The sequence below is a fragment of the Rhincodon typus genome, chromosome 30 (genome assembly GCF_021869965.1).
Source record: "Rhincodon typus isolate 14 chromosome 30, sRhiTyp1.1, whole genome shotgun sequence".
Lineage (NCBI taxonomy): Eukaryota > Metazoa > Chordata > Chondrichthyes > Orectolobiformes > Rhincodontidae > Rhincodon > Rhincodon typus.
In genome coordinates this window covers 7,011,809-7,037,381 of record NC_063361.1, presented here as the reverse complement: position 1 = coordinate 7,037,381, position 25,573 = coordinate 7,011,809, and the positions used below count along the sequence as shown (strand labels likewise).

General features: G+C 40.2%; 1 protein-coding gene across 1 annotated transcript in view; it reads left to right on the top strand.

Moving 5' to 3' along the window:
* wnt9b (wingless-type MMTV integration site family, member 9B) overlaps positions 1-20,807 on the top strand; it is a 30,676-nt gene extending 9,869 nt beyond the window's left edge. Inside the window, exons 3-4 of the mRNA XM_020517194.2 lie at positions 13,745-14,010; positions 18,744-20,807. Of these exons, the coding sequence (XP_020372783.2) occupies positions 13,745-14,010; positions 18,744-19,217 (740 nt within the window). The 3' untranslated portion in view covers positions 19,218-20,807. The remainder of the gene's footprint in view (positions 1-13,744; positions 14,011-18,743) is intronic.
* The last annotated feature ends 4,766 nt before the right edge of the window (positions 20,808-25,573 follow it).

Sequence of the window (25,573 nt, the reverse complement as noted above, 5' to 3'; positions counted from 1 at the left end):
CTTCACGGATGCTGCCAGACCTGCTGAGCTTTCCCAGCAACTTCTGATTTTGTTCCAGTTTGTTTTAACTGAGTTAATCCAACAGAAACCATCGCCGGACGCAAGTGGGAGAGATGATGCTTTTGATTCCGTTTTCTAACAATGCAGCTCCCCACTCTTTGCATCGGTTAAAATTCTCCACTTGATTTCTATCTAGTCGTGAGCCTATTCGTGCCAGTCTTTTTCAGCTTAGCTCGGTCTGCCGTGAGCTGCTAACATTGACATTAAAGTAGTACAGGAATACTTTGCAGGACCAGGTGGCGTGATACCCTGGTTGAACCCTGACTGTTTACATTTAATTCCATGTTATGAAACGGCACAAAGCGCCGAGTGCATCTTATAATCACTGCTGGAACGCTGCACGTCTTTGACCAATATACAAGCATATCATTCTCGAGCGAAAATAAACACACACACACAAACATAATAGCAACGAAAGCATTTATGTTTAAAACAAAATCATCAGGGGTAAAAATAAAATCAGCTTAGCCCCAGTCTCTCAGAGACGACTGGTGGTGATTTAACGTGAGGGTCACTAAGCCTCAGGTTAGAGATTGAAGAATAGGGATCTTCATAGTAACCTCAGCCGGTGGTGAGAATTGAACCCTTGCTGTTTGCATCACTCTGCATTGCAAACCAGCCATCCAGCCAAATGTACCAGAAATGCAGAAAAAAAATAAGCGAACGATTGGTTTCAGAATCCTACTAAATTATGCAATTCATTGCCATCTCTTTTAATTTAAGTAACTCATTGCGTCTTAAACGTATTCTTTCCCCCACCACCATTATATTTCCTCACATTTCCAACATTTTTAGTGCCAAGACTCAGTCTCGGCCACAGTTCCTAATGCAACAGGATCATCATTAGGGTTAGAATTAATAACACCGCATACCTCATAATGACGGACGGTTTCCGAGTTTGAAAAGAGCAACTTCACCTTTGCAGTGATCTAGTAGATTATTGAGACAGCAACACTAATGTAACAGCTTTAAAAAGTAATCTCAATGTCCTTACCTGCATGTTATCTTGCCAGCAATTCTGATAAAGTCTATGTTAAAGAACCTGAGAAAAAGGTGTTCAGCTGACAATTATTAATAGCAGTGTCTATCCTGGAGAGATTTAAAGTGGTTTTGCATTTGATTTTCCCTGCGACAAATTCCCTTTGAAAAGGCCGGTCTAATGCCCCAGGAAGCAGACTGCCCTGTACCTTTATAGAATTAAACAGAAGAGGCCGTTTGGCCCATTGAATCTGTACTGCCAAAAAATACATCACTAGCTACACTAGTCCTTTCCCAGTTGGCACATAACCTTGAATGTTATGACTTGACTGTGTGGCCACTCCTCAAGTGTGAGATTGTTCCATTCAGACACATAGCTAGGCCTGGCTGCCGCACTTTACAGTGAACATACCATTGCTCAGAGCAGGATCAGCACCATCTGCAGTTTTAATCTTCCTGGTGAGGTTGACTCAGGCTTATACACAATTGTAGGTTGCATTAGGATTTCATCATGGTGGGAATCATCACCAGTTCAATTCAGAAAGAAACCAGCAACAAAAAAAAAGTACAGATACCAAACAAATCAGCCAACATGTGAATCAAGTCATATTAGGATATATAATTTCTTGTAAGGTTCAGTGAGTTTAGTAGTGTTCATCATTATAAATGTATGAATCATCCCAACTAAAAACAGTTTGAGCTGAGGAGAATGGGAAAAAGCCTATTATATGGGATACCATGCTCCAGCAAATTCTGGTCCAGTATCTAAAATGTCTCCTTTATTAAGATAGAAATCAACAGATGAAAGAATCAACCAACGTGGTCACTGTTAACTAAATAACACTCATGATTAGCCAAACTGCTTATATCCTAAACCTGCTTGTTACTCCTTCCTTGCTACGAAAATATGGTGTTGACAATTAGTAGAAATTTGGCAGGGTTTGGTCAAGATTTCTTTTGACTTCAGACTTGACTTCTTGTGATCACTTAATTTGAGTGATTTGATCTCCATGGTGCATTGCAGACAACTAAATTGGTGGTTGTGTATTGGATGTGCTGCTGTGTGAGGCACATTTTAAGTCTAAGTTGTTATTATATTTAATGGTAACATGTACAGCTGACATATGAATAGGACAAGAAATCTATAAAGAAAGCTTGAGAATATTGATGCACAAATTAAATTCAGAAATATGATGAAACAGCGCGAGGCACAGAGTTAAACTGCAATATTCAGCAAAAAAGGAGCATTCATAACTTTAGCATAGAAAAAGGCAGTGCTGTTATCCCATAGTTAACTGGTTACTGCATAGCAACATTTATGTCCAAACTAATACAGCTCAATCAAAAAGAAGGCAGGTTAAAGGAAGTCAGCAGGGTCCTGTTGCCGCAACTGAGGGCAAAGGAGCACATCACAGAACAGCAAATGGCCCAGATGTTCCACTTTCTGGGTAGTTGGAGATTAAATTTACTGTGAAAGATGAGTGTCAGGACCTCTTGGAGATCCCATCACAATGGTTATGCAGTGATTGACTGGGCAGATGAAACTTCTGATGGGCAATTACCTAACGTTTGGAATCCTCCAAAAAATGTCACCAGTTTGAATTAGAGTCATAGACTTATTACCTGAATAACTAAGAAGGAAACATAAGAGGGGTTAAAATCTACTCTAATTCCTGGTTAAGTGTAAAATTGAAACCCAATCACTTACACTAACTCCTCCAATCAATTGCACTGACCCCTAATCACCTCACATTGATATCCTCATGACTACGGAAAATAAATGCCCAACCAGTCCCCTAGATCAGATGGCCTTTGTTCTAGTGTGTTGAAAGAAGTGGCTGTAGGGGTGCATTAGTTGTAATATTACAAAATTCCGTAGATTCTGAAAGGGTCCCAATAGATTGAAAAACTATAAATGTAATGTTACTATTCAGGAAAAAGAGAGACAGAAAGCAGGAAACTCAGTCTATCATTGACAACACTGTAAAATTCATTATTAAGGAAGTTGTGCAGATTGTTTAGAACCCCATAGTACAGTCAGGAAGAATCAACATGGCTTTGTGAAAGAGAAATCATGTTTGACAAATTCATTAGAGTTCTGAATTTGTAACGGTTGCCTGGAACCATGTTGTTTGCAAATAAAGACAGTTCCATCAAGACAACAGATGGAATATAATGCTGGGAAGTGTAAAATTATGCACTTTACCCATAATTGGAAAACAGAATATCTTTAAAAGTGTGAAAATTGTAAATTTTGATGTTCAGAGAGAGTTGGCTGTGCTCATACAAAGAACATAGATAGCATACAGCAAGTAATTTAAATGGAAACTGGCACATTGGTATTTATTGAACATTACACTACAGGAATAAAGAAGGTTTGCTGCAATTGTACAAGGCTTTACGGCAACCTTAACTGGCAAACTGTGTAGTTTTTGTCTCTATATTAAGGAATGGTATATCCCAGGAACAGAATTAGTGACCTCCAGTGCAGAAACTGAATACATTGGATCTATAGTCAATAGTCTCTATTGGGCACGTAGTCTCTGGAGTCCAGAAGACTGGGAGGTGATCTTATTCAAAAAAACAACATTCTGAAGGCACTTAATACATTAAATATTAAGAGATTGTTTCTGATGGTTGGGGAAATCTGAAACAAGGGGCCACAGTTTCAGGATAAAGGGCCAACCATTTTGGACTGAGGTGAGGAAAAATTACTTCACTCAAAGGGTTATGAATCTTTGGAACTATATATCCAAGAGGATTGTGGATGCTCCATTGTTAAATACATTTAGGGCTTGGATGGGCAGATATTTAATCTTTCAGGGAATTACAATATAGCAGGTGGAAAAGTAGATTGAGGACCATGATTATTCATGATCATATGATTGGTGGAGAACATATGAATGACTATTTGCTCTATTTCTGCTCCCATTCCTTGTGCTCTTCAGTTCCAAGTTTCTAATTTGGAGCAATTTCAAAATGCAAATGATTTTGGATGAAAATTATTTGTGGCAAAGTACATTTTGTGAACTTTTTTGTTTTATTAACATCAAGAAAATAAAAATGTACCATTTTTCACCTGAAAGCATTCTCAGTCTTTCTCTCTGGAATTATTCATTGACCATAACTGAATTGATGGTTGAGCATTCTTTTCTGAGACCTTTAACAAGACTGTTGTGAACCTGATTGAAGTTGGTTGGTAGCCTGGAAGGGCTGGTATCTCCAGACACCTTCCTTTTGGGTGAGATCTCACCCCCAATCAATAGAGGTCAACATATGATTCTATGACAACCCCTCCACCTCTCCTCAGCTTTGTCCTAACAGAGAATCATCATTTTTATCTTGATGAGCTTCCAAGGGTTCACATAGTTACCTGAACTTGAGTAAAATGATCCCATGTTCCTGGTTCTTGACTACAAGCAAGAAAGCAGGATTAAAATACCACAGTGACATTGTCAACGGGATGTGTCATGGTTATGTTAAAGGTGAATTGGTATGTAACGCCCCCAGTACTGTTAGCTTGAAACAGCTTGTGAACGTCTCCAGCAGCGAGGTAAATCTGTACACAGTACACCTGCTATGTTGGAGTTAATTCTCTGTTATTAATCATTTCCCACTCTTCTCAGAAAGGCAATGATTCATGTAGGGTTACAACCCTACTGCAGCTGACAGCCTGATGGCCCCAGCATGTCAGAATAATATTCCTCTGATGCGATTGTGGTCAGAAAGCCTCCACAATTTGTTGAGGTGGAGAGGACTGGCCCCCTTCGTTCCTCGGACTTTTGGGGGTAGGTGGGCGTAGTTGCGCGTAGTTGCTGATAAGTGATTCCACTGAATCTAAGTTGAATTTTGACCTTTCAAGAGAATGGATTACGCTTTCCAGTTTGGATTGGCTCCTGTGAGATCTCTAAAGTAAAAAGAAAAATTGCTTCAGTCCTTTTTGGCCTCAGGGGCACTCTGTTCCACCTTAAAAAGGCATGTAGCTTTTGAACAAGAATGACCACTTGCTGGCATTGGCAGATGGATGACTACGGAAACTTACCCATTCTGGGATTTGGGATGGGGTGCCTGGCCTTGGTCAATGGCGGGGTGGGGATTTCACTTGTGATAGTAATTCCTGGGGATGAATGTCGGCAGGCTATTTGGACCTGTGAGCATCACCAGTCCAGCAAATCCTTCCACAGGTGTGCTTCCCACCAGGGGCAGGGGTCACTGGATAGCGATCAGGTTCAGGAGCCCTGCAGGGTTTACTGCTCACTGCATGGCCTGGGAACATTGAGGTCAACTCTTCCATTCCCACACACCTGGCTGATATCATCCATCTCCTCTGCACTGAAGGTTGCAATTCAGACCTTCAGAGCTGCAATGAATTTACAGGAATGCAAAACAAGATCCCCAAACTCAAAAAGTCTCCAGCAAAGACAATTCATTACAGTGAAATGATCAGTGCTCTGTTACATTGCCACGTTAGGAGGAGGAGCACTTTGCTACTTGTCTGCAGACTCCATTGTTTGGACACTGACAGTGAAAGCTCCTTAAAGCGACTTTGCTTTCCTGAACAAAAGAACAGTTTGCCTTCTTTCTCATGGTGATGCCAGGTACAAGTGATTCATTAAAACGATTTGATACAGCAATAAGCAAATCGGAAAAATATGCGTTGAATAATTTTGGATGAATATGGTGCCCTTTTAAGATATGAAAAGGTGATATTGAACAGTAACTTCCAGGTTTACAGTTATATAAAAGATAACACAAGCCCAACATGAGGGCAGCATGGTGGCTCAGTGGTTAGCACTGCTGCATCATAGTGCCAGAGACCCAGGTTTGATTCCACCCTTGGGTGACTGCCTGTGTGAAGTTTACATGTTCTCCCCATGTCTGCATGGGTTTCCTCCCATAGGTCCAAAGATGTGCAGGTTAGATGGATTGGCCATGCTAAGTTGCCCATAGTGTCCAGGGACATGTAGGTTAGGTAGATTAGCCATGGGAAATGCAACGTTGCAGAGATGGGGTGGGTCGAGTTGGGATGCTCTTTGGAGGGTTGGTGTGAACTTGATGGGTCAAATGGCCTACTTCCACACTGTAGGGATTCTATATTTTTAAAAAAAATGAGTATTAATTGTGGCTCAGTTGGCAGCACTGGTGCATTTGAGTCAGAAGACTCTTGGTTAAAGTAAAAACACACAAGGTGACTAGTTCAAGACAGCACTGAGGAAATGCTCTGCTGATGGAGATGTTACCTTTTGAATGAAACTGAGGGACTCCACCTATCCATTCAATTGGACGTAAAATACTCCATTGCAGAAGTGCAGGGGAATCATCCTGGCTAATGGTTGTGCTATATTAGATGTTTTCAGTCCTGAAGAAGGGTCTTGAGATGTAAACTGTTTCTCTCTCCACAGATGCTGCCAGACCTGCAGAGTTTTGCCAACAATTTCTGTTTCTGTTTCGGATCTCCTGTATCCTCACTTCTTTGTTTTATTTTGGCTATTAATTATACATTAATTAACATCACAAAAACAGATTATTTGGTCATTATCACATTATTGTTTGTCCAAATGCTGCATGCAAATTGGCTGCCATCAGTGACTGAACTTCGATTGCACAGATATTTTGTTGGTTGTAAAGTACTTTGAGACATTCAGTGCTAATGAAAGGTGCTAGATAAATGCAAATCTAGGTGCATTGTGATGCAACGAGGACAGCCAGGTAGACCTCAGCATATGAGTTCCTTGACTGGGGCTGTTGATCTGGTCCAATCAGGGAGCCCTGGCTGACAAATAAGAACGGGAGTATCAGATATCCTGTTCACTGTGAGAGCTGGCTCTAAGGGAGCTGGATCAGTGCCAAGGACGCTCCATGTGTAAATAAAGGGTGACTTGGTGACAGGAACTGGCCTGTGTGGAGTTATTTCAGTGGCGACGAGAGAAAAGCATGCTCCTGAAGAAATTTGCTCATAGCAGTTATCTTTAAGTTGGGGTAAGCATTTCTGACATCATGCTGTTATTTGGGAAGCTTGACTCAATCAGTCCTGCTATCACAAATTGGGCCCAGTATGTGGAAAGAATGTGTTATTGTTTCCAGGCAAATGACATTGGGGCAGGTGAAAAGTTACAAGTAATTCCTGACAGCCTGTGGACCCTTTATTGGTTATTTACAGTTATATAAAAGATAACACAAGCCCAACATGAGGGCAGCATGTTTACAGCTTTATTGGTTATCAGGACCCTAACTTTCCCTGATACACCAGATATTAAAATCTTTCAGAAGTTGGCATATTTAGTTAAGGAATATTATGCCCCAAACCTCCTCTGATTCTGAGACACTATCGGCTTTACTCAGCAATTTGAGAACCAGGGGAATCCATATTGGGATTTTTGATGAGATAAAATGTCTGGCAGAGACATGTGACTTTGTCTTAACTCTTAATGAAATGCTGAGAGACCATTTGGTGTGTGGGATTAATGATGTAACCATGCAAAAGTGCCTACTAGCTGAAGCCCAGCTGGACTTCAGATACTACAACTGGCTTTATCATTGGAAAATACTGCAAGTGGGGCATATGAGTTACAGGGAATGCTGATGGAAGTGGGCACCATCGCCAGTCCAACTGAGCTTCGGGAACACTACCTGCATGAAGGCAATTGCATAGTCTCAGTCAGGACTTATCCTGAACAGAGGGGGTCTAGGTCAGCCCACAGCAAAACCTCAAAATTAAGGCAAGTCTTGGCCAAATGGTTAAAATTTTCATCAGGATCAGGGGCAGAAGCCATTGTAGTTACTATTAGTATGTGGACTCAAGACAGCAAATGGGTCCCACTAGACCGAAATTGAATAAGAGAACTCGTAGGCTGGTATCCAGGAGAGTGCACACCCTGGAATGTCCACCTTCATCAGGTTTGGAACAGTTAAATTGCTTAGCAACATTCAAATCAGAATCAATCAAAATAAACTTCTGGTTAAATGGTCACTTAGTTCTAATGGAGCATAATAACAGCGTGGCCACTCTGGACTCCAACCCTTAAGTTAGCGCAAGACCTTGGCTAGACTGAGAATCTATGCTGGGGAACTTTTATAGATTAACGGCATAGCTTCGGTTCCAGTCTCTCGTGATAAGCAGCTGATTCAATTTCCACTGAATGTAGTAAAAGGTTCGTGCCCAAGTTTGATGAGGTGAAATTGGTTGAGAAAGATTCACCTAGATTGGCTCAACATTTTTCAATTAGAAAATGGCTGCCTGAGTGAAGTGCTAATTAAATATCCGGAAGATTTTCAGAGGGTCTAGGAAACTATCAAAGGAGGCAAGGCCACCTTGCATGTTGACAAAGAGGCAATCCCATGATTCTGCAAGGCCCACCCAGTGTCATTTGCCTTATGGGCAAAAGTAGACACAGAAATCAGGAGGCTGGAAAGCAAAGGAATCATCAAACCAGTGCAGTTTGCAGAATGGGCAGCACCATTTGTACTGATTGTGAAGCCGGATGGATCGGTTTGCTTTTGTGGGAATTTTAAACAAATGGTAAACCTCTTTTCACAGCTGGATATATACCCAATTCCTCGCATAGAGGATTTCTATGCAAAGCTGGCAGGTTGTCCTTCATGAAGCTGGACATGAGCCGTGCGTACTTGCAATCGTGGTTAGTTGAGGATTCCCAGAAGTATGCTACGATCAATACTCATCTGGGGCATCATCAGTCTGTGCAATTTTTCAGCGGATGATGGAGAATATTTTACAAGGTCTGCCTGGGTTGCCATTTATCTAGATGATGTGCTAATAATAGGGAAGACTAATAAGGAGCACTTAGAGAACTTGGACATAGTCCTTAGACATATCTCCTAGGTGGGTGTTAGCCTTAGAAGGGAAAATGTGTGTTCCGGGCACCCCAAATGACTGACTTAGGCTACCGAGTTGACAAGACCAAGTACACCCATTGGAAGGTAGAGTGAGGGCGATCCCATGTCTGTACCAGAGCTTAATCTTTCCTTGGGCTTGATGAACTATTATGGAAAGTTCATACATATCCTGGCCTCCATCCTGGAACCTTGGCATCAACTCCTAAAAAAGGTTCAACCTTGGAAATGGTGGCGTAGCCAAACCATAATTTTCAGGGAAGCTATCATCCTATGATCCCTAGTGAGATATGGTATTGACGTGTGATGCCTCCTCATATAACATTGGAGTCGTATTAGCTCATAGGTGGCCCAATGGAGAGGAACACCCAATAGTGTATGCATCCAGGGCTTTGGTTAATGCAGAGCAGAAATACACCCAAGTAGAGAAGGAAGGTTTAGTGATCATATTTGGAATCACGAATTTCGACCAATTCCTTTATGGATGTAAATTTCTAGTAATAATGTATTACAAATGCCTGCTAGATCTAGTTAAGAGGACAAAGCAATGTCGCCCATAGCTTCAGACTGAATTCAGCAATAGGCTCTAATACTAAGTGTGTACAATTACAAACTGGAATACCATCTGAGAGGCCAAGTAGCGAATGTGGATGCATTGAGCTGCCTTCCACTGGCAGATACACCACTGGGGGTACAGCCACTGGAGGAGTCGGTAATGGTTTAAATTTTCTGGGCACACTTCCAGTCACAGCTGACAATGTCAGACTTTGGACGCAGAAAGATCTGGTCATGGACAAACTGAAACAGCTGGTGTTGATGGGGGAAACCAAAGGGATGTCACAACCAGAATTGAAATCTTTTTGGTCCCAGAGAGACCTGATCACAGTCGAGGATGGCACAGGATCATGGGGAGCAAGAGCGATTGTTCTGAGCAAAGATCATCGCCATATGCTGGTTGAACCCCATGGGCGTCATCTATGGGTTTCCAAAATGAAGACGCTAGTGAGAATGTTATGTCTGGTGGCCAGGATTGGATGCAGACACAGCTGCATTGGTGGGGCAGTGCCCAGAGTGCCAGCAAGGACAAATATTATTGCCAGTATCTCCCCCACCATTCGCAGGAATGGCCGGTTAAACCCTTCACTTTGTTACATGTTGACTGTGCAGGTCCTTTCATGGGCTCACTGTTTTTAGTTATTGTGGAAGCCTGTTTAAAGTGGTTGGACATGCATAGAGGACAACGATAGAAAAACTGCGCACATCTTTTGCAGTACATGGACTCCTGGAAGTGTTGATCTCATATAATGGGCCATCATCTACCAGCAGGGAATTTGAGTATTGCCTAAAGCTGAATGGTATCCAACATTTAAGGGCAGTTTCATACCATCCATCATCCAATGGTCTGGCAGAAAGAGCAGTCCAAACTTTGCAGGCAGCCTTAAAGAAACAGCCTACAGCTTCACAAGATACCAAACTGTCCTGGTTCCTATTTGATTATTGGAGCTGCTAATGAGGAGAAGACTCCGTACCAGGTTAGATCTAATCTTCCCGGACCTAGGTGAAATGGTATCAGGAACGCCAATGCTGCACTCCAGACTCTGCTAAGCAAGAGACACAGTTTATTTTAGGGAATGAATTTTGATGTAGGAACCACAGGAGTCGTCCTGCATGGGTGAGAGACATGGTCAGTGCGAGGTCAGGTCCAGTGACGCGCAAAGTTCAGGTAGGTGTGACAGTCCTGAACAAGCATGTGGACCTATGAAAGCTGCAATCTCGCAAACTGTGTGGGAGCAAAGCATGCCCGGCTCTTCCAACAGCCTGTCCAATTGTTCATGAACCCGTGGGTTCTCCTTCTCCATCTACCTCGGAATCTGAGATGTCACAACCCAGCATCGCCATCTGGACACCTTTGCTGCCTGAGGAGAAGAAAGAAATTCTTCCCAGATGCTTCGGACAAGAGATGATCTACTGTAAGTTACATGCCACCCTAATGAGAGGCAGAGTTGGAGGAACATAAATTTATAACTCAAAGCTAGATAAGTAAATAAGGAGAAAGGAAGAGATAGGTATGGAGATACGATGAGATCAACTAAGGTGGGAAGAGATTCATGTAGAATACAAACATCTGCACAGAAATGCTGGAGTGAAAGGCATTTTCAATGGTATAAATTCAATGCCGTTTTAAGTATTCAGCAGCTTTTGTAGGATTGTTGCATCTGAGCATCTTCTTGTATTAATGGAAACCTTAGTCTGTTTTGAGGGCTGGGTATCAATATCATTTGGCTACTGAATCATCTGCAGAATGAAATATCCTAACATACCAAAAAAACAAAATATGCACATGGACAACTAAGGCAGCATCTTCGGGATAATCTTTCACGTTGTTGACCTTTTGTCAAAAATAGACGAAAAGCATTGGAAAAAACAAAGGATGCAAGTGTTATCTTTATTTTAGGATGTTACACCTCAAGGATAAGACTGACATTAAATGAGCTGTGATTGCATATGTTTTCTATGAACTTGCACTTTTAAGTTTTGAAATGTTATGAGTTTATTAAGTGTTATTTAATAGTTTATTACTTGAAAGTAAAAACATTAGTTTTTTTTAACATATTAATGACAGTAGGCAAAAAAAAACAATAATTCAAATACCACCAAGGCAAACTATGAAACTGAATTTGATGTATTTGATAATTTGCATCAGAAATGACAACAAAAGCTGTTGGTTAGTAGAAAAATCCAATTTGGTCATTATTGTCTTACAGGGAAGAGGACCTGCCACCAATTTGATTTAGCCTACGTTTGATTCTGATCTTAGATTATGTGGTTGATTTTTAATGTCCTAAAGGAAAACACTGAAAGTGAATAGTGACATTGGAATAGCAATTGATTAATTGAAGCCTTATGTGTAATTAAATTATGACTATGGAACAAAGGTGCATAGGTACAAAGTTGTAAAAGGTAAGCTTGTGATTAATTTTAGGTAGTGTTTCTTTCTGTTAAGTTTATTGTAGGTGGAACAGTCTTTTAGGAAAGGTTTTGAGATAAAACTTTGTTAGCAATGAAGGAAGGTCGATTTTGAAATGGGGAACTTCTATGTTTCTGTGCCCAGATGATAGATGGTCTCTTTACTGTATACTTAGCAGTGCAATCTCTGTTAACTGAATTTTGAATGTATGCAAATATTCTTCTCAGATTAAACCAAATAGTCGTCATCCTTTTAACTTTTCCCAATATCTTCCAAATCTTAGTGTAACTACTGTCGCTGACTGTCTCTATCCAAACACTAGTTTTTTTTTAACTTTATATCTATTTACCAAGAGCAGCGTGGCAATAAAGGTTTGTTTCAATTATACCACAAAGCCTCACTTTAAAATTTTGAATGGTAAACTATCCTCAACCTATTATTGATGTGAGTATGGAATGGAGCTTCTGAGAGCTGCTTTGGAACTCAATAACAACAACTCAAATGTCATGCTTTTAAAATAGTAAAATGTCCCAAGGGATCACACAGGAGTATTTTAACCAAAACCTGACACTGAGCCATGTATGGGGATAGGTAACTATAAAACTTTTTCGAAGTGATTAGACATCTTCAGAGTGAGCAGAGAGATTGAGGCAGAGAGCTTTAGGAAGGGAATTTCCAAGCTTAGGGACTCGATGGTTGGAGGCAAGATTGCCAATGATGACACAAAGGCAGTTAGGGATAAACAATGCAGAACTGGAGAAACACAGATTCCTCAGAGTATTGAAGGCCTGGAGAAGATTATATCTCCAGGGAATGATGGAGGGATTGGAACACAGGATGAGAATTTTTAAGTTGAGGCAGGGCTAGATCAGGAGTCAGTGCATGTAAGCACAGGGGGCTGATGGGGTCTTCAAAAAATGCTTTGAAATTCCTTTGACCAGCTGTTTTACTGAACCACACAGTAACTATTGTCATTAAATGATGTGGAATTTTTGACAAATAGGATGATTGCAATTCTTGTTTCATCAGTCATCCAATGAACTGAAATAGGACTCCATTCATGTGTAACCAGCTCTGCTGTCACTTTTTTTAGTTCTCTCGTTGGAAGTGGGCACCGCTGTCTGGCTGGACATTTCTTGCCCATCCCTAGTTGCCCTTGAGAAGGTGGTGGTGAGCTGCCTTCTCAAATCACTGCAGTCCACCTGCTGTGGGTTGACCCATAATGCCATTAGGGAGGGAATTCCAGGATTTTGACCCAGCGACAGTGAAGGAATAGCGACATATTTCCAAGTCAGGATGGTGAGTGGCTTGGAGGGGAACTTGCTGGTGCTGATATTCCCAGGTATCTGCTGCCCTTGTTCTTCTAGATGGAAGTGATCATGGGTTTGGAAGGTCTGAGGAAGTTTGGTGAATTTCTGCAGTGCATCTTGTAGATGCTGCTACCGAGTGTCAATAGTGGAGGAAATGCATGCTTGTGGATGTGGTGCCAATCAAGTGGATTGCTTTGTCATGGATGGTGTCAAGCTTCTTGAGTGTTGTTGAAACTGTAGCCATCCAAACAAGTGGGGAGTATTCCATCCCACTCCTGACTTGTGCCTTGTAGATGATGGACAGGCTTTGGGGAGTCAGGAGATGAGGTACTTGCTGCAGTATTCCTAGTCTCTGACCTGCTCTTATAGCCACTCTGTTTATGTGGTGATTCCAGTCAGTTTCATCAATGGTAAAGCCAAGGATGTTGGTAGTGGGAGATTGAGTGATGATAACACCATTGAATGTCAAAGGGAAGTGGTTAGATTGTCTCTTATTGGAGATGGTAATTTCCTAGCATTTGTGTGGGGTGAATGTTACTTGTTATTTGTGTGAATCATTTTGTTCCTTCACTTTCAGGTTTTAAGGAGACAGCCTTCCTGTTCGCTATCTCTTCAGCTGGACTTACACATTCCTTGGCCAAGGCTTGTAGCTCAGGCCGCATGGAGCGCTGTACCTGTGATGAGTCCCCGGACCTGGAGAACCGAGAAGCATGGCAGTGGGGTGGCTGTGGGGACAATCTCAAGTACAGCATTAAATTTATCAAGCACTTCCTGGGACAGAGGAAAGCCAGCAAGGACCTGAGGGCCAGGGTTGATATGCACAATACCAATGTGGGCATCAAGGTGAGGCATTCCTCCTGTCTGTGGGAGTCTGTTTGAGACTGCTGTCCCCTTATTAGCTATGATGTTAGAAGTGCATTACTTTCTGGTCAGGAAAAATTGCCAGTCTTTATAATCATATATATTCCCAGAATCTTACCTCCTTTCTGGAAAGTTGGGTCCAATGTTAAGTTTAATAAGTTATTAAAATGTGAATGGTAAAATGTATACTTTACATTTTAGTGGACATTAGTTGTGGAGCATCTGCAAAAAGTATAAAACTTGCTGTGCATCTGCTGTTATTCTGCCTCCTTGTGTGATCTCACTATTTTTGTACCACTTGCCTCACTCCAATGTGGGCCAATTTACAATGGCATTACTTATGCACTTACATTTGTCATGTGATCCTTCAAGAGACTATGTAACAGGACATAGGAATGTACAACACAGGAAATGACTTTTTTATCCCTCTGGTCTACCTTAATGCCTTATCATTTTCCTCCTTCGCTACAATTTTTCTTTCTTTATTCGCACACGGGAGGTGGGCATTACTGATAAGGCCAGCATTTATTACCCATCCTTAATTGCCAATCAATGTCTTTTGATTGAATTAAATACTCCACTGCTACAAAATTTCTGACCAATTTGCTCTATTTATTGCTGTCAATGTAAAGACTGTCAACTCCCCTCTTCTGAACTTGCTCTTTTCCTAATTTTCCATTCTTAATTACATTCAAAACACAATTTTAATTTCTGGTATTTGTGATAGTGTGAAACCCATCACCCTAAGCACTGATTTGAGGCACAGGACTTCTTCACCTCCCTCCCTCTGTTTTCAAAATTTATTCTTTCACAGGACAACGTCCATGGCTAGACCATGATTTATTGTCCCTATTTAATTGCCCTTGAGAAAGCTGCTTTCTTGAGCCACTACAATCCATGTGGTTTAGGTACACCTACAGTACTGTTAGAAAATGAGTTCCAGGATCTTGACTTTGCGATACTGAAGAAGTAGCAATATATTTCCAAGTCAGGAAGATGTGTGGCTTGAAGGGGAACTTAGAGGTGTTGGGGGATGTTCCTGTGTGTCTGTACTCTTGTCCTTCTAGATGGAAGTGTTTGCGAGTTTGGAAGGTGCTATTGAAGGAGTTATGGTGAATTGCTGCAGTGCCTCTTGTGGATGATGCATACTGTTGTCACTGTGTGTCAGTGGTGGTGCATGTTGAAGGTGGTGGATGGGGGTGTCAATGAAACAGGCTGATTTAACTGTGCTTGTTAAAGACAGATTTTACAAATTTACTGGTGTACAGCTTTGAAAGTGTATGGATTGCATTGAGGAGATGGCCATTTATGTTGTTCTGTTGAAATGAATGAATGGAACAATGTTGTGATCCTGCTGACCTCTGTGATTGAATTCCTGATCAGTGTTCCTGGGATCCGAAATGCGTATCATTTCTATCTTGAGACAGGCTACACTTTAAGGATGAAACAAAGTATAGCTTACAAACAAAATATCTGATCAACTTTTTGAACCTGAGGAATTGCTGCTGTATGAGAGACAATGCTTTGGGAAATTATGTTCCTGCCCTTCTTTAAAGCTGTCTATGCACTCAAAATTCCTGGGCTCAGCTTGCTTTTCCCTCCAAGCTGAGATGAGGAATTCATTTGGAGGGGAATTACAAGTGTGAGCATGCACAAGCCTCCTTAATGCTATGGGTCTTAACTTTACTTGACACACCATATTAAAAAGCAAAAGTATTGAAAACAAAATGTCAGTAAATCACGCTGAATTCCTAGGGTCCTGGCTTGATATTTCTTGCAGGTTGAATTATTTGTGATTGACAAGCACAACATTCCAAGAAAGCTATTGTTTCATCAGTCACTATAACATCACAGTCAATCTAAGCCTCTACAATTTACAACCAGTCTTGTTTTACAAAATAAAATGACAAACACCCAGTTGTTCTAACAGTTGAAGGTTATCAATACTAGCTAGCAAATCTCTTACTAGACAAAGTAATAGTGTGCTATGTTAGTCCTTCAAATTAATGTGATTATTAAATTTCCAGCCATAGAACTTTTATATTTGAAAATTTTAAATGTTTGTATGCTAATAGTATCTTCTAGTTTAAGCTCTTTGTACTTTAATTGCAGCTACCAGGTACCCAAGTACTAATATAGTAGGAGGCTGAGAGCAGAGGTTAGCAGGTTACCTGTCAGTCAGATAAGGAACATTGCCTGAAGACTATTTACTGAATGATTGCAAAGAACTGCAAATAAGGAATTAGTCAGGACAAAGCATGTTTATGCAAAGAGAGTAAAGCATTGCAATGCTTTTAGGAAACTAGAGATGGTCACTTAGGGATTTGAAGGTCTTCTAATCCACCATTGACTGGGATAAGCTTTGCATACTGACTTATCAAAGCTATACCTGTTCAAAGTGGGTTAAGCCAAAACTAAGAGTAAAACTTCTGGAATCTCATGTAAATTACAACTTGCAATCTGGACTGTATCACCTTGTTGCCTTCCATTTAAAGAGTTACAAACACTCTCTGTCCAAGTAATGCAGAAAGGTATGAGATACATACATGTAAACATTCAAAGAGCTTAATTTCCAGATGTGCGGCATTTTTAAAGTTGCATTATTAAATTATTCGTAGGTATTCATTTTGTGCTTAACAGACTGAAGTATATTAATGTTGAAATGGAAGATTTTTGACTCCTACTGTCAGCACCATGATCTTTGGGATCAGGTAAAGCACAGTATGTGTAGGGTAGATCATTATGTACACTGCTGTAAGTGTACACCATATACAAAAAGATTCTACTACTTCACTGTATATTTTTAACAATGATTATGAGAGGACATGTATTAATCTGATTCCAAATTTAATATGTTAGTTCAAATTATGAGTAATTTTGCAGTATTTTGGCTTGAACTGGGTTGGCAGTACCCTGGATTAATTTGGTTGATGATTGTTACAGACAGGAGTGAGAGTAATTTCAGCTCTCCATGTGGCTTGTTTCAAACAAGGGCCCCAAGGTTAAAGCACAAGAAAGTGGCTGCATCAACTGAGGCAAACAGCTACAGGGTTTAGCCCTATTGAATTTGCATTCTCTGCAGAATCAACGTTTGGTGTTGTAATTAACCACGTTAAAAAGGGAAAGTTGCCTCGAAAATAAAAGGAGGTCACACTTGCTTTCTTTCAGCTCAACCTGTCCATTGTGTGCTCAGGTTATACCAACGTGCTTAGTTTCGTTGATCAACCTATATTTGCACTTAATCATGGGAAATAGATTGAAAGGACAAATAATCACTTAGATGAGAGACACTCCCTGATTTTCATCTTGAAAGCAAGATCTAATTAAATGGAAATGTTCCAATCAATGTTTTATTAAAATTCAAACAAAATTAAACCCGAGATTATTTGTCTAACTGATTAATGATCTGCATGATCTGGAAAGACAGTATAAAGGTCAAGAAGATCATTTCAAATTCACGCAATGATGTGGAATGAACAATTGTGAAGCAACAGCCCACCTTCGATGATGTTTATCTCCATTAATAGGGAGAATTGTAAAACCGGCTGCCAATTTGCTATCACGTCTTCAACATCATTACTAAAACATGACCTCCATGATGTATACATTTCTGAGTTGCTGTTTTACAAGAAGACTAATTGTCGTGTTGTCATGATGTTGTATTGCATTCTCAAATGAACAGAGAATGGAATTAAGGAAAAGCGTGTGACCAAGTGAGCTTACTCCTTCAAACAGCGTGTGTACAGTCTGTACTGCCGTGCGCTCACCTAATTTAATCTGAGGGAGGAGAAAAATTTCAATTAGCAATTCCAAAGACGGGAATTTGCTCCCAAAGAAAATTCAATGATATTCCATGCTACGAATCTGACAGAATTCAAGCCGACTCTGTTTGAATTCACATGGCAGCATGTGAAATGTGGAAATAAGTTTCCATTTGCAAAGGTGGCTACAGTTTTTGATTTTATATAGTTAATCAGTCAGAATGCAGTGTGGCTATTTTCAGAAGAATCGTGATTCATTTACTCCAATGCAGTGTCAGTAGAATATTTTTCACTTCATTCACAGGAAGGGCACTGTTTGAGAGGCCAGTACTGTTGCCCAACTCTTACTGAACTGCTTGTTAAGCTAGTACAGAGGACAGCTAACAGTGAACCACATTGCTATGGGTTTGGAGACACATAAAGGTCAGACTGGGCAAGGACAATATATTTTCTGTACCTAAGGGCCATTTGTGAACCAGACGGTTTTGTTTTAAAGCAACAGTGGTTGAATGGTCTCTATTACAGGTACTAACCTTTTCTTCTGCATTTATATATTAATACAATTAGATGTGGAGATGCCAGTGTGGACTGGGGTGGACAAAGTCAGAAGTCACATGACACCAGGTTATAGTCCAACAGGTTTATTTGAAATCACAAGCTTTCGGAGCATAGTCCCTTCGTCAGGTGATATAAACATAAATATGATTAGAGATCTCGGCTACTGTTATGGGACTTAACCTCCTGATCATTCATTGAAGTTTCTGGATTATGAGTTCAATAACATAACCATGATGCTATTGATTCTTTAATTCTAAAGCTGCGTGGAGAAAGTTACATGCTCTGAAGATCTTCACACAAATAAGCACAGAGAACAGAACAGAATAGGGTTCTCTTGGCTGGTATGTACATTAGTGTTATATATTTGTCTACTCATTGCATTTTTCCATCTTTCAGGCTGTGAAAAGTGGTTTGAAGACCACATGTAAATGCCATGGTGTCTCTGGGTCCTGTGCAGTTAGAACATGCTGGAAGCAACTCGCATCCTTCCATGAAACAGGAAAGCTTCTCAAGCTCAAATATGAAACTGCAGTTAGAGTTCACAGCATCACTAATGATGCCACAGGAGAAACTGAGCTCATCAGCCCCAAAAAGCACAGTTACACCATAAAGAACCACATCCCAAGGACTACAGATCTCGTTTACATCGAGGAGTCCCCGAGTTTCTGTCGACCGAGTAAATACTCTCCAGGGACTGCGGGCAGGGTCTGCTCGAAGGAGACAAACTGTGAAAGTATGTGCTGTGGCCAGGGTTATAACACCCAGAGTCTCCTGGTGCATAGACCCTGCCACTGTCAGGTGCAGTGGTGCTGCTATGTGGAGTGCCAGCAATGTTCTCAAAGAGAAGAGATTTACACTTGCAAACACTAACAATAAGAAATTAAGACAATGTGGCAAAGACAGCGAAGAAGAGGACGAGAAAATACAATCATGACTCCTGCCTTGTCGTCTCTTGTAATGATGAGACAAACTTATATAAACCCAGGAAAGAGACATGTGAAAGGTTAGAGCTAAGTTTCATTGACCCCATTATTGAAAATACAAGCATTTGGAATTTAAAGAACCTTATTTCAGAAGATTTTTACACAGGTCTCTTCATTCAGGAAATTCAGATCTATCCAACTGTTAGAACAGTCCAAAGTGTGTGCTGAGATTTCACATTGACTGTTACAGTTGGCCAAATTGATAGAAGCCACACAAGATGGTTTTAGAATGCTCTCCTTCATTTCATTTCAGTTAAAGAGTGACCAGTAAATAAATAATGACCCACAAAGGTATTTTGACTGATTAAACATGTTCTCTTTGAAATTGTGGGTGCAGTGCTGGGGAACAGGTGAAACTACTTGTTATCCTTGGGCCAATTCTATAAGGAGTGCAAACAAAACCTCCTATGATACAGGGTGGGAAAGGGACTGCAACTTCCTCTGCCCATCATTGTTCAAAGGAGCCTTCACCTTGTAGTCAGATTGATGGAGGTTGTTGTTTAACCTGTGCTCAAGTTTTGAACCAACATACCCCCAGGACAGCATTAACCTTTATCTGGGTTTGTCCCTGTGTTCCTTCTGCTGTTCTGCCACTCAGTCATCTGCATAGCGTGCTGTTATTGAAATACAGGCACAATGAGTAATGTTCGCTGAAGCTACAAATTCCTGGCTAGTGATCACAACGTCCCGAGGGTGAAATGACTGCGTATTGACAGACTCTCACAAGTCTTTCAAAAATAATCAATAGTTAACAAAATGTAGAACAAGGTAATATAACTTTTAGCAAAAGAAAATGCAAATCTTAAAAATCAAACCTGCCTATAAATCTTGCTTAATCTAAATCCTGTTCTCATGCTGTGGTGTGTGAATGGCTAGTTCTGTTCCCAGAACAGGGACATCAAGCCCAAATTTTGTGGTGAGTTGGGAAGTGTCTGCTTTTACCTTTGACCTTAAGGAAATCTGCCCACAAGGACCTAGTGATTTCTGTGATGTGGATTTCACATTTCCAGGCATTCATTTTTTTTGATTCTGGCATCAACTCTAGAAGATCTTTTGCGTTTAGTAATAGTGAGTATCATCAAGCAGGCTAAGTGGCCTATAATACTAAACTTTTCTCACAGACAGCAAAACAGGAAGTAAAATGCACTGAGTTTTCAATACTTCTTAACCATTTTACAGAGAATGAAATAAAAATTGATACATACACATGGGATTAAGCTAGAAACTGAAATACTGTAAATAAACTTTAAAACAAAAATTATCTTTAGTTACCGTTAAAACTTGCGGAACTTTTACCATAATGGAGAAATTTTACATGCTACAAGTGAGATTTGTTTTTCAGGATCAGAGAGGTTGCTTATAAATAATTATGATCTAGGACGGAGATGAGGAGACATTTCTTCACCCAAAGAGTGGTGAGCCTGTGGAATTCATTACCGCAGGAAGTAATTGATGCCAAAACATTGAATAGATATAGCACTTGGGGTGAATGGGATCAAGGTTTGTGGGGAGAAAGTAGGATTAGGCTATTGAGTTGGACGATCAACCACGATTGTGAAGAATGGCGATACAGGCTTGAAGGGCTGAATGGCCTCCTCCTGCTCCTATCTTCTATGTTTGTATGATTTTGCATGTTGTTAAAAAAGCACAATTACGTCTCATTCAACAAAGCATAGTATATTTGAAGGGTTTTAAAGTGAGATTAACTTGTTAAAACTGGAAGTTCATGTAAATTCAAATAACTTCTAAAGATTTCCTTCCTCAGGATTTCAATAGTGCATCCTGAGATGGAAAAGGGAATCTCTGCAGCAATGTCTGGATTTCTGCATTGAACCTCTGCATGTCCAGATGCTGGAACCTGCTGTCATTCTTACAGTTTCAATGACAGTAAATGTTGACAGTTTCATTATCATCACTAAAACTACAACATTTGGGAAATTGTCTCAAACACAGAAGATTAGGAATGACCTAGCAAACACAACGAAACTAGCCTTTACTTGATCACAACTATACCAGTTACCTTCTCACATTATTTCTCAATCCCACTATCTTAAAATGACATCTATTATGTCCTTCACCGCACATGTGACAGCACAGTGGCTCAGTGGTTAGCACTGCTGCCACAAGGCCAGACCCGGGGGTTTGATTCCAGCTCCAGGCAACTGTTGTGTGGAGTTTGCACATTCTCCCCGTGTCTGCGTGGGTTTCCTCTGGGTGCTGTGGTTTTCCCCCATAGTCCAAAGATGTGCAGGTTAAGTGGATTGGCCATGCTAAATTGCCCATAGTGTCTAGGGATGTGCAGGTTAGGTGGATTAGTCATGAGAAATGCAGGGTTATGGAATAGAATAGGATGGCAGTTCTGGGTGTGGTGCTTTACAGAGGTTCGGTGTGGACTCGATGAGCTGAATGGCCTGCTTCCACACTATAGGGATTCTATGTGTGTTGACGATTGGGGGAAAATATTTTGCTTGAATTTCCTATTAACCTGCTCATTTTTACACTTGTATTCAAGCAAATCAGTACAATGAGCATAGCATATGTAGCTACTTTACAAATTCTTTCCTTACTTTTAAAAATGTTTTCTTTTTGTCTAAGAAACCAAGATCAACATTGTGAATATTTCTTTTTCACTTAATCATACTCACTGAAAATGGAAAGTGTATTCACGTGCAGCCTACTTCAGATTCAGGTGCTGCCAGGAGTCCTCCTGTATCATGACCATCAAAGATATAACCGAAAGCTGACAAAAGTAGTGATGAGAGCCTGGAAAGGAGAGATACTAGCCTTTTTAAAAATTAAGATATATTATTTAAACTATGGTAATTGGTGCATGTCTATAATGTAAATATTGATGTTTATTTTACAAGTTTTTACAGACTATTGTAAGAAGCTTAAAGTTTATTTTTTAATCTAAACTGGAATAGATGTGTTTCTACTAACAGACCTAGCTTAGGAAATAACTTTGCCCCTGAATACTAATGGTAACGTTGAAAAAAAAAATCTGCATCAAAGTATGTTTTTACACAAGTCTGTATTTGGTATGCAGTGGAGATACATAAAACGTGAAAAATAATTCACAAGGACTTCTTCACATATTGGCCTAGTGACAAGTGCAGTATTAGTGTATTCTGCACATTCATATTGCGTGTTTGATTCTGTTGCCAAGCATTTTAAGATGCATTTTCATCTGCTGCAGGAAGAAAAGTGTAGATATCTCCTTTGCCAGGTTCGAAGTGGGGTTCCGACCCAAAATGTCAGCTTTCCTGCTCCTCTGATGCTGCCTGGCCTGCTGTGTTCCTCCAGCTCCACACTGTGTTATCTCTGACTCCAGCATCTGCAGTTCTTACAATTTCGAAGTGGGTCTGTTGGGATTGTATACTTCCTTCAGTTATTCTTAAGTGTATCACAGGCACTGAGAAAAGTTACTGCAGGGGCAGTAAGATGACTCAGTGGTTAGTACTGCTGTCTCGCAGCACTAGGGACCCAGTTTCAATTCCACCCTCAGATAACTGTCCATGTGAAGTTTGCACATCCTTCCCATGTCTGCATGAGTTTTCCTCCAGATGCCTCCTACAGTATAAAACTGTGTAGATTAGGTGTCTTGGCCACGCTAAATTGCCTCATAGCATCCAGGATAGGTGGATTAGCCATGGGAAACATAGGGTTACAGGGATGTAGTGGGTCTGAGTGGGTTGCTGTTCAGAGGGCCAGTGTGGATTCAATGAGCCAAATAGCCTGCACCCACACTGTAGGGATTCCATGATTTTTTCAAAGTGCCTGTGATCTACTGAAGAATAACTGAGGGAAGTATACCACCCAACAGACCCACTTCGAACCTGGCAAAGGAGATATCTACACTTTTCTCATCAAAGCTGGATAGCAGTGCTCTGTGTTGAATTTTCTCTGCATGCTGCTTTTTTGTTTTTAGCTTCCTGGCTAATAAATTTGTGTAAAATCCTTTCACCATGAACCCACAGTGACAGTTGTGAATACCATCTTCCAAACCTGTAGCCTCTAACACCAAGAAGGATAAAGGCAGCAGATGCATAGGAACACTGCCACTTGCAATGTCCCTCCAAGCCATAGACCATCCTAACTTGGTAGTATATCACCATGCCTTCACTGTCATTGGGTTCAAATCATGGAACTCCCTCCCTAACAGCACCAAAGGTGACCCTTCACCCCGAAGACTGTAGCTGCCCAAGAAGGCATTCACCAACACCTTCACAAGCTTTCAGAGTGCTGCTGCTTTGTCTGGTAAAGTCACTTCATCTGACAAAGGAGCAGCACTCCAAAAGCTTGTGAATTCAAATAAACCTGTTGGACTATAATCTGGTGTTAACTTCTGACCCTGTCCACTCCAGTCCAACACCAGTACCTCCACATCCTCTCCAGGGCAATCAAGGATGGACAATAAGTGATGACTTAGTGCTCACATCCTATGAATTCATTAAAAAAACTATTTGTAATAAATTATATTTTTGAAATAAATTGGGTATACCTACTACAATAACAAGTGCACTTGTATAGTGCCTTTACACTGTTACAATGTTCTTGGACTATGTTGCAATGATGCAAATAGGAGTCAGTTGCAAACATGTCAACAGTGTGCTTAAAGCAGTGTAGATCGGAAAATCAGCCCCGATGCTTCAAAAATAGGTTGATTTATCCCCCATTGAAATAAACAGTAAATGGAATATGGAAGGTCATGATGCCTCCCTGGCAGTGTGTCATGCCAAGCATGCTATTGTAAAATGAGAGATTCCATGCAGTAAAATAAGGAGCACAAAGCCAGGCAGTGTGATGTTGCAGTTAACTTGTTGTTGGAACTCCATGACCAAAGGCTTATGAAATAGAAAACACTTCATGATGAAGCTTGTTTATGTATCCCAATGCAATTGTAAATTTGTGAGAAGAAGTCTCATAGAATATTGTGACCTGTTTGATATACTTCATTGATGCAAAAAAAAAGTTCCATTAAAGATTCTGGGGCAGAACCCATTGCTTTATTAATTTATCTGTTGATGCTCTAAGGGAAAATAAAATTATTTTTCTACCTCATGTGTACAGCTTGTAGGTAAATAAAATCTTAAAATGTATTTAAGTTATTTATCATCTTTATATAACAGAAAGAGAAAATCCTTTTGGATCATTTTGGGCAGTGGCAGCACATTTTTCATGTTTGTGTTCAATGTGTGTTTCTTCTGCTTTTTCTATATTGTTATTTATACCTTATTTCCTGATGGTTGAAAAGCAGGTTTCATACAATTATAGAACAAGTTGCACTAATGTTTCTCAGCTTTCTGGTGGTATTGATATCAATAAAATGGTGTTTGATGATGACTTTGGAAGATGTTTGTTTTATTGTCTCTTAACTCTCAGCATACATTTAATCTTGTAACTGAATTAAGGGATTGATGGGCAGTTTCTTGAAATATTAAGATAAATTGTGGGATCAATATTTTTTATGTGATTAACATGATAAAAGAAATAGATTTCATTTACGTGGTATCTTTCATGACCTCAGGACATCCAAATTGCTTTATAGCCAATGAAATATTTTATAGAGTGAGTCTAGTTGCTGTTGTATTTTAGGAAACGTGACAGTCAATTTGTGCACCACAAACTCTCACAAACGTCAATGAAAAATTGAATTGAATTAGTTTTATTGTCACATGTACTCACATGAGTCCGGTGAAAAGTTTACAAGTCACCACTTATGGTGCCATCTTAGGTACAAATGTACCTAGGTGCAGATTCTTGAGTACAAATTCTTAGGAAAAACAAATGCAAAAATAGAGAAATGAAAAGTCCAACATTACAGAAAGTAAGTCAAAAGTACAAAATCATAGTAATAAATCAGAAAAATAGAGAAATGTGAAGTTCAGAATAACAACCCTTCCATGATAATATGACTGAAAAAACAACATATAAGCACATTTTAAAAGGAGAGAATTTAAGACAATTTAAGTCCACTTAGTCATTTATCTAAATAGTGTATAAAAACCAAAAGAACTGAGGATGCTGTAAATCAGGAACAAAAACAAAGTTGCTAGAAAAGCTCAGCAGGTCTGGCAGCATCTGTGAAGGAGAAAACAGAGTTAACGTTTCAGGTCCGGTGACCCTTCCTCAGAACTGATGGTGGCTGGGAAAACGTCAGTTTATATGCAGAAAATAAGGAGGTGGGTGGGGTGGGGAGTAAATGATAGGATAGAGCCCAAAGAGAGAGAAAAACTCCACTCC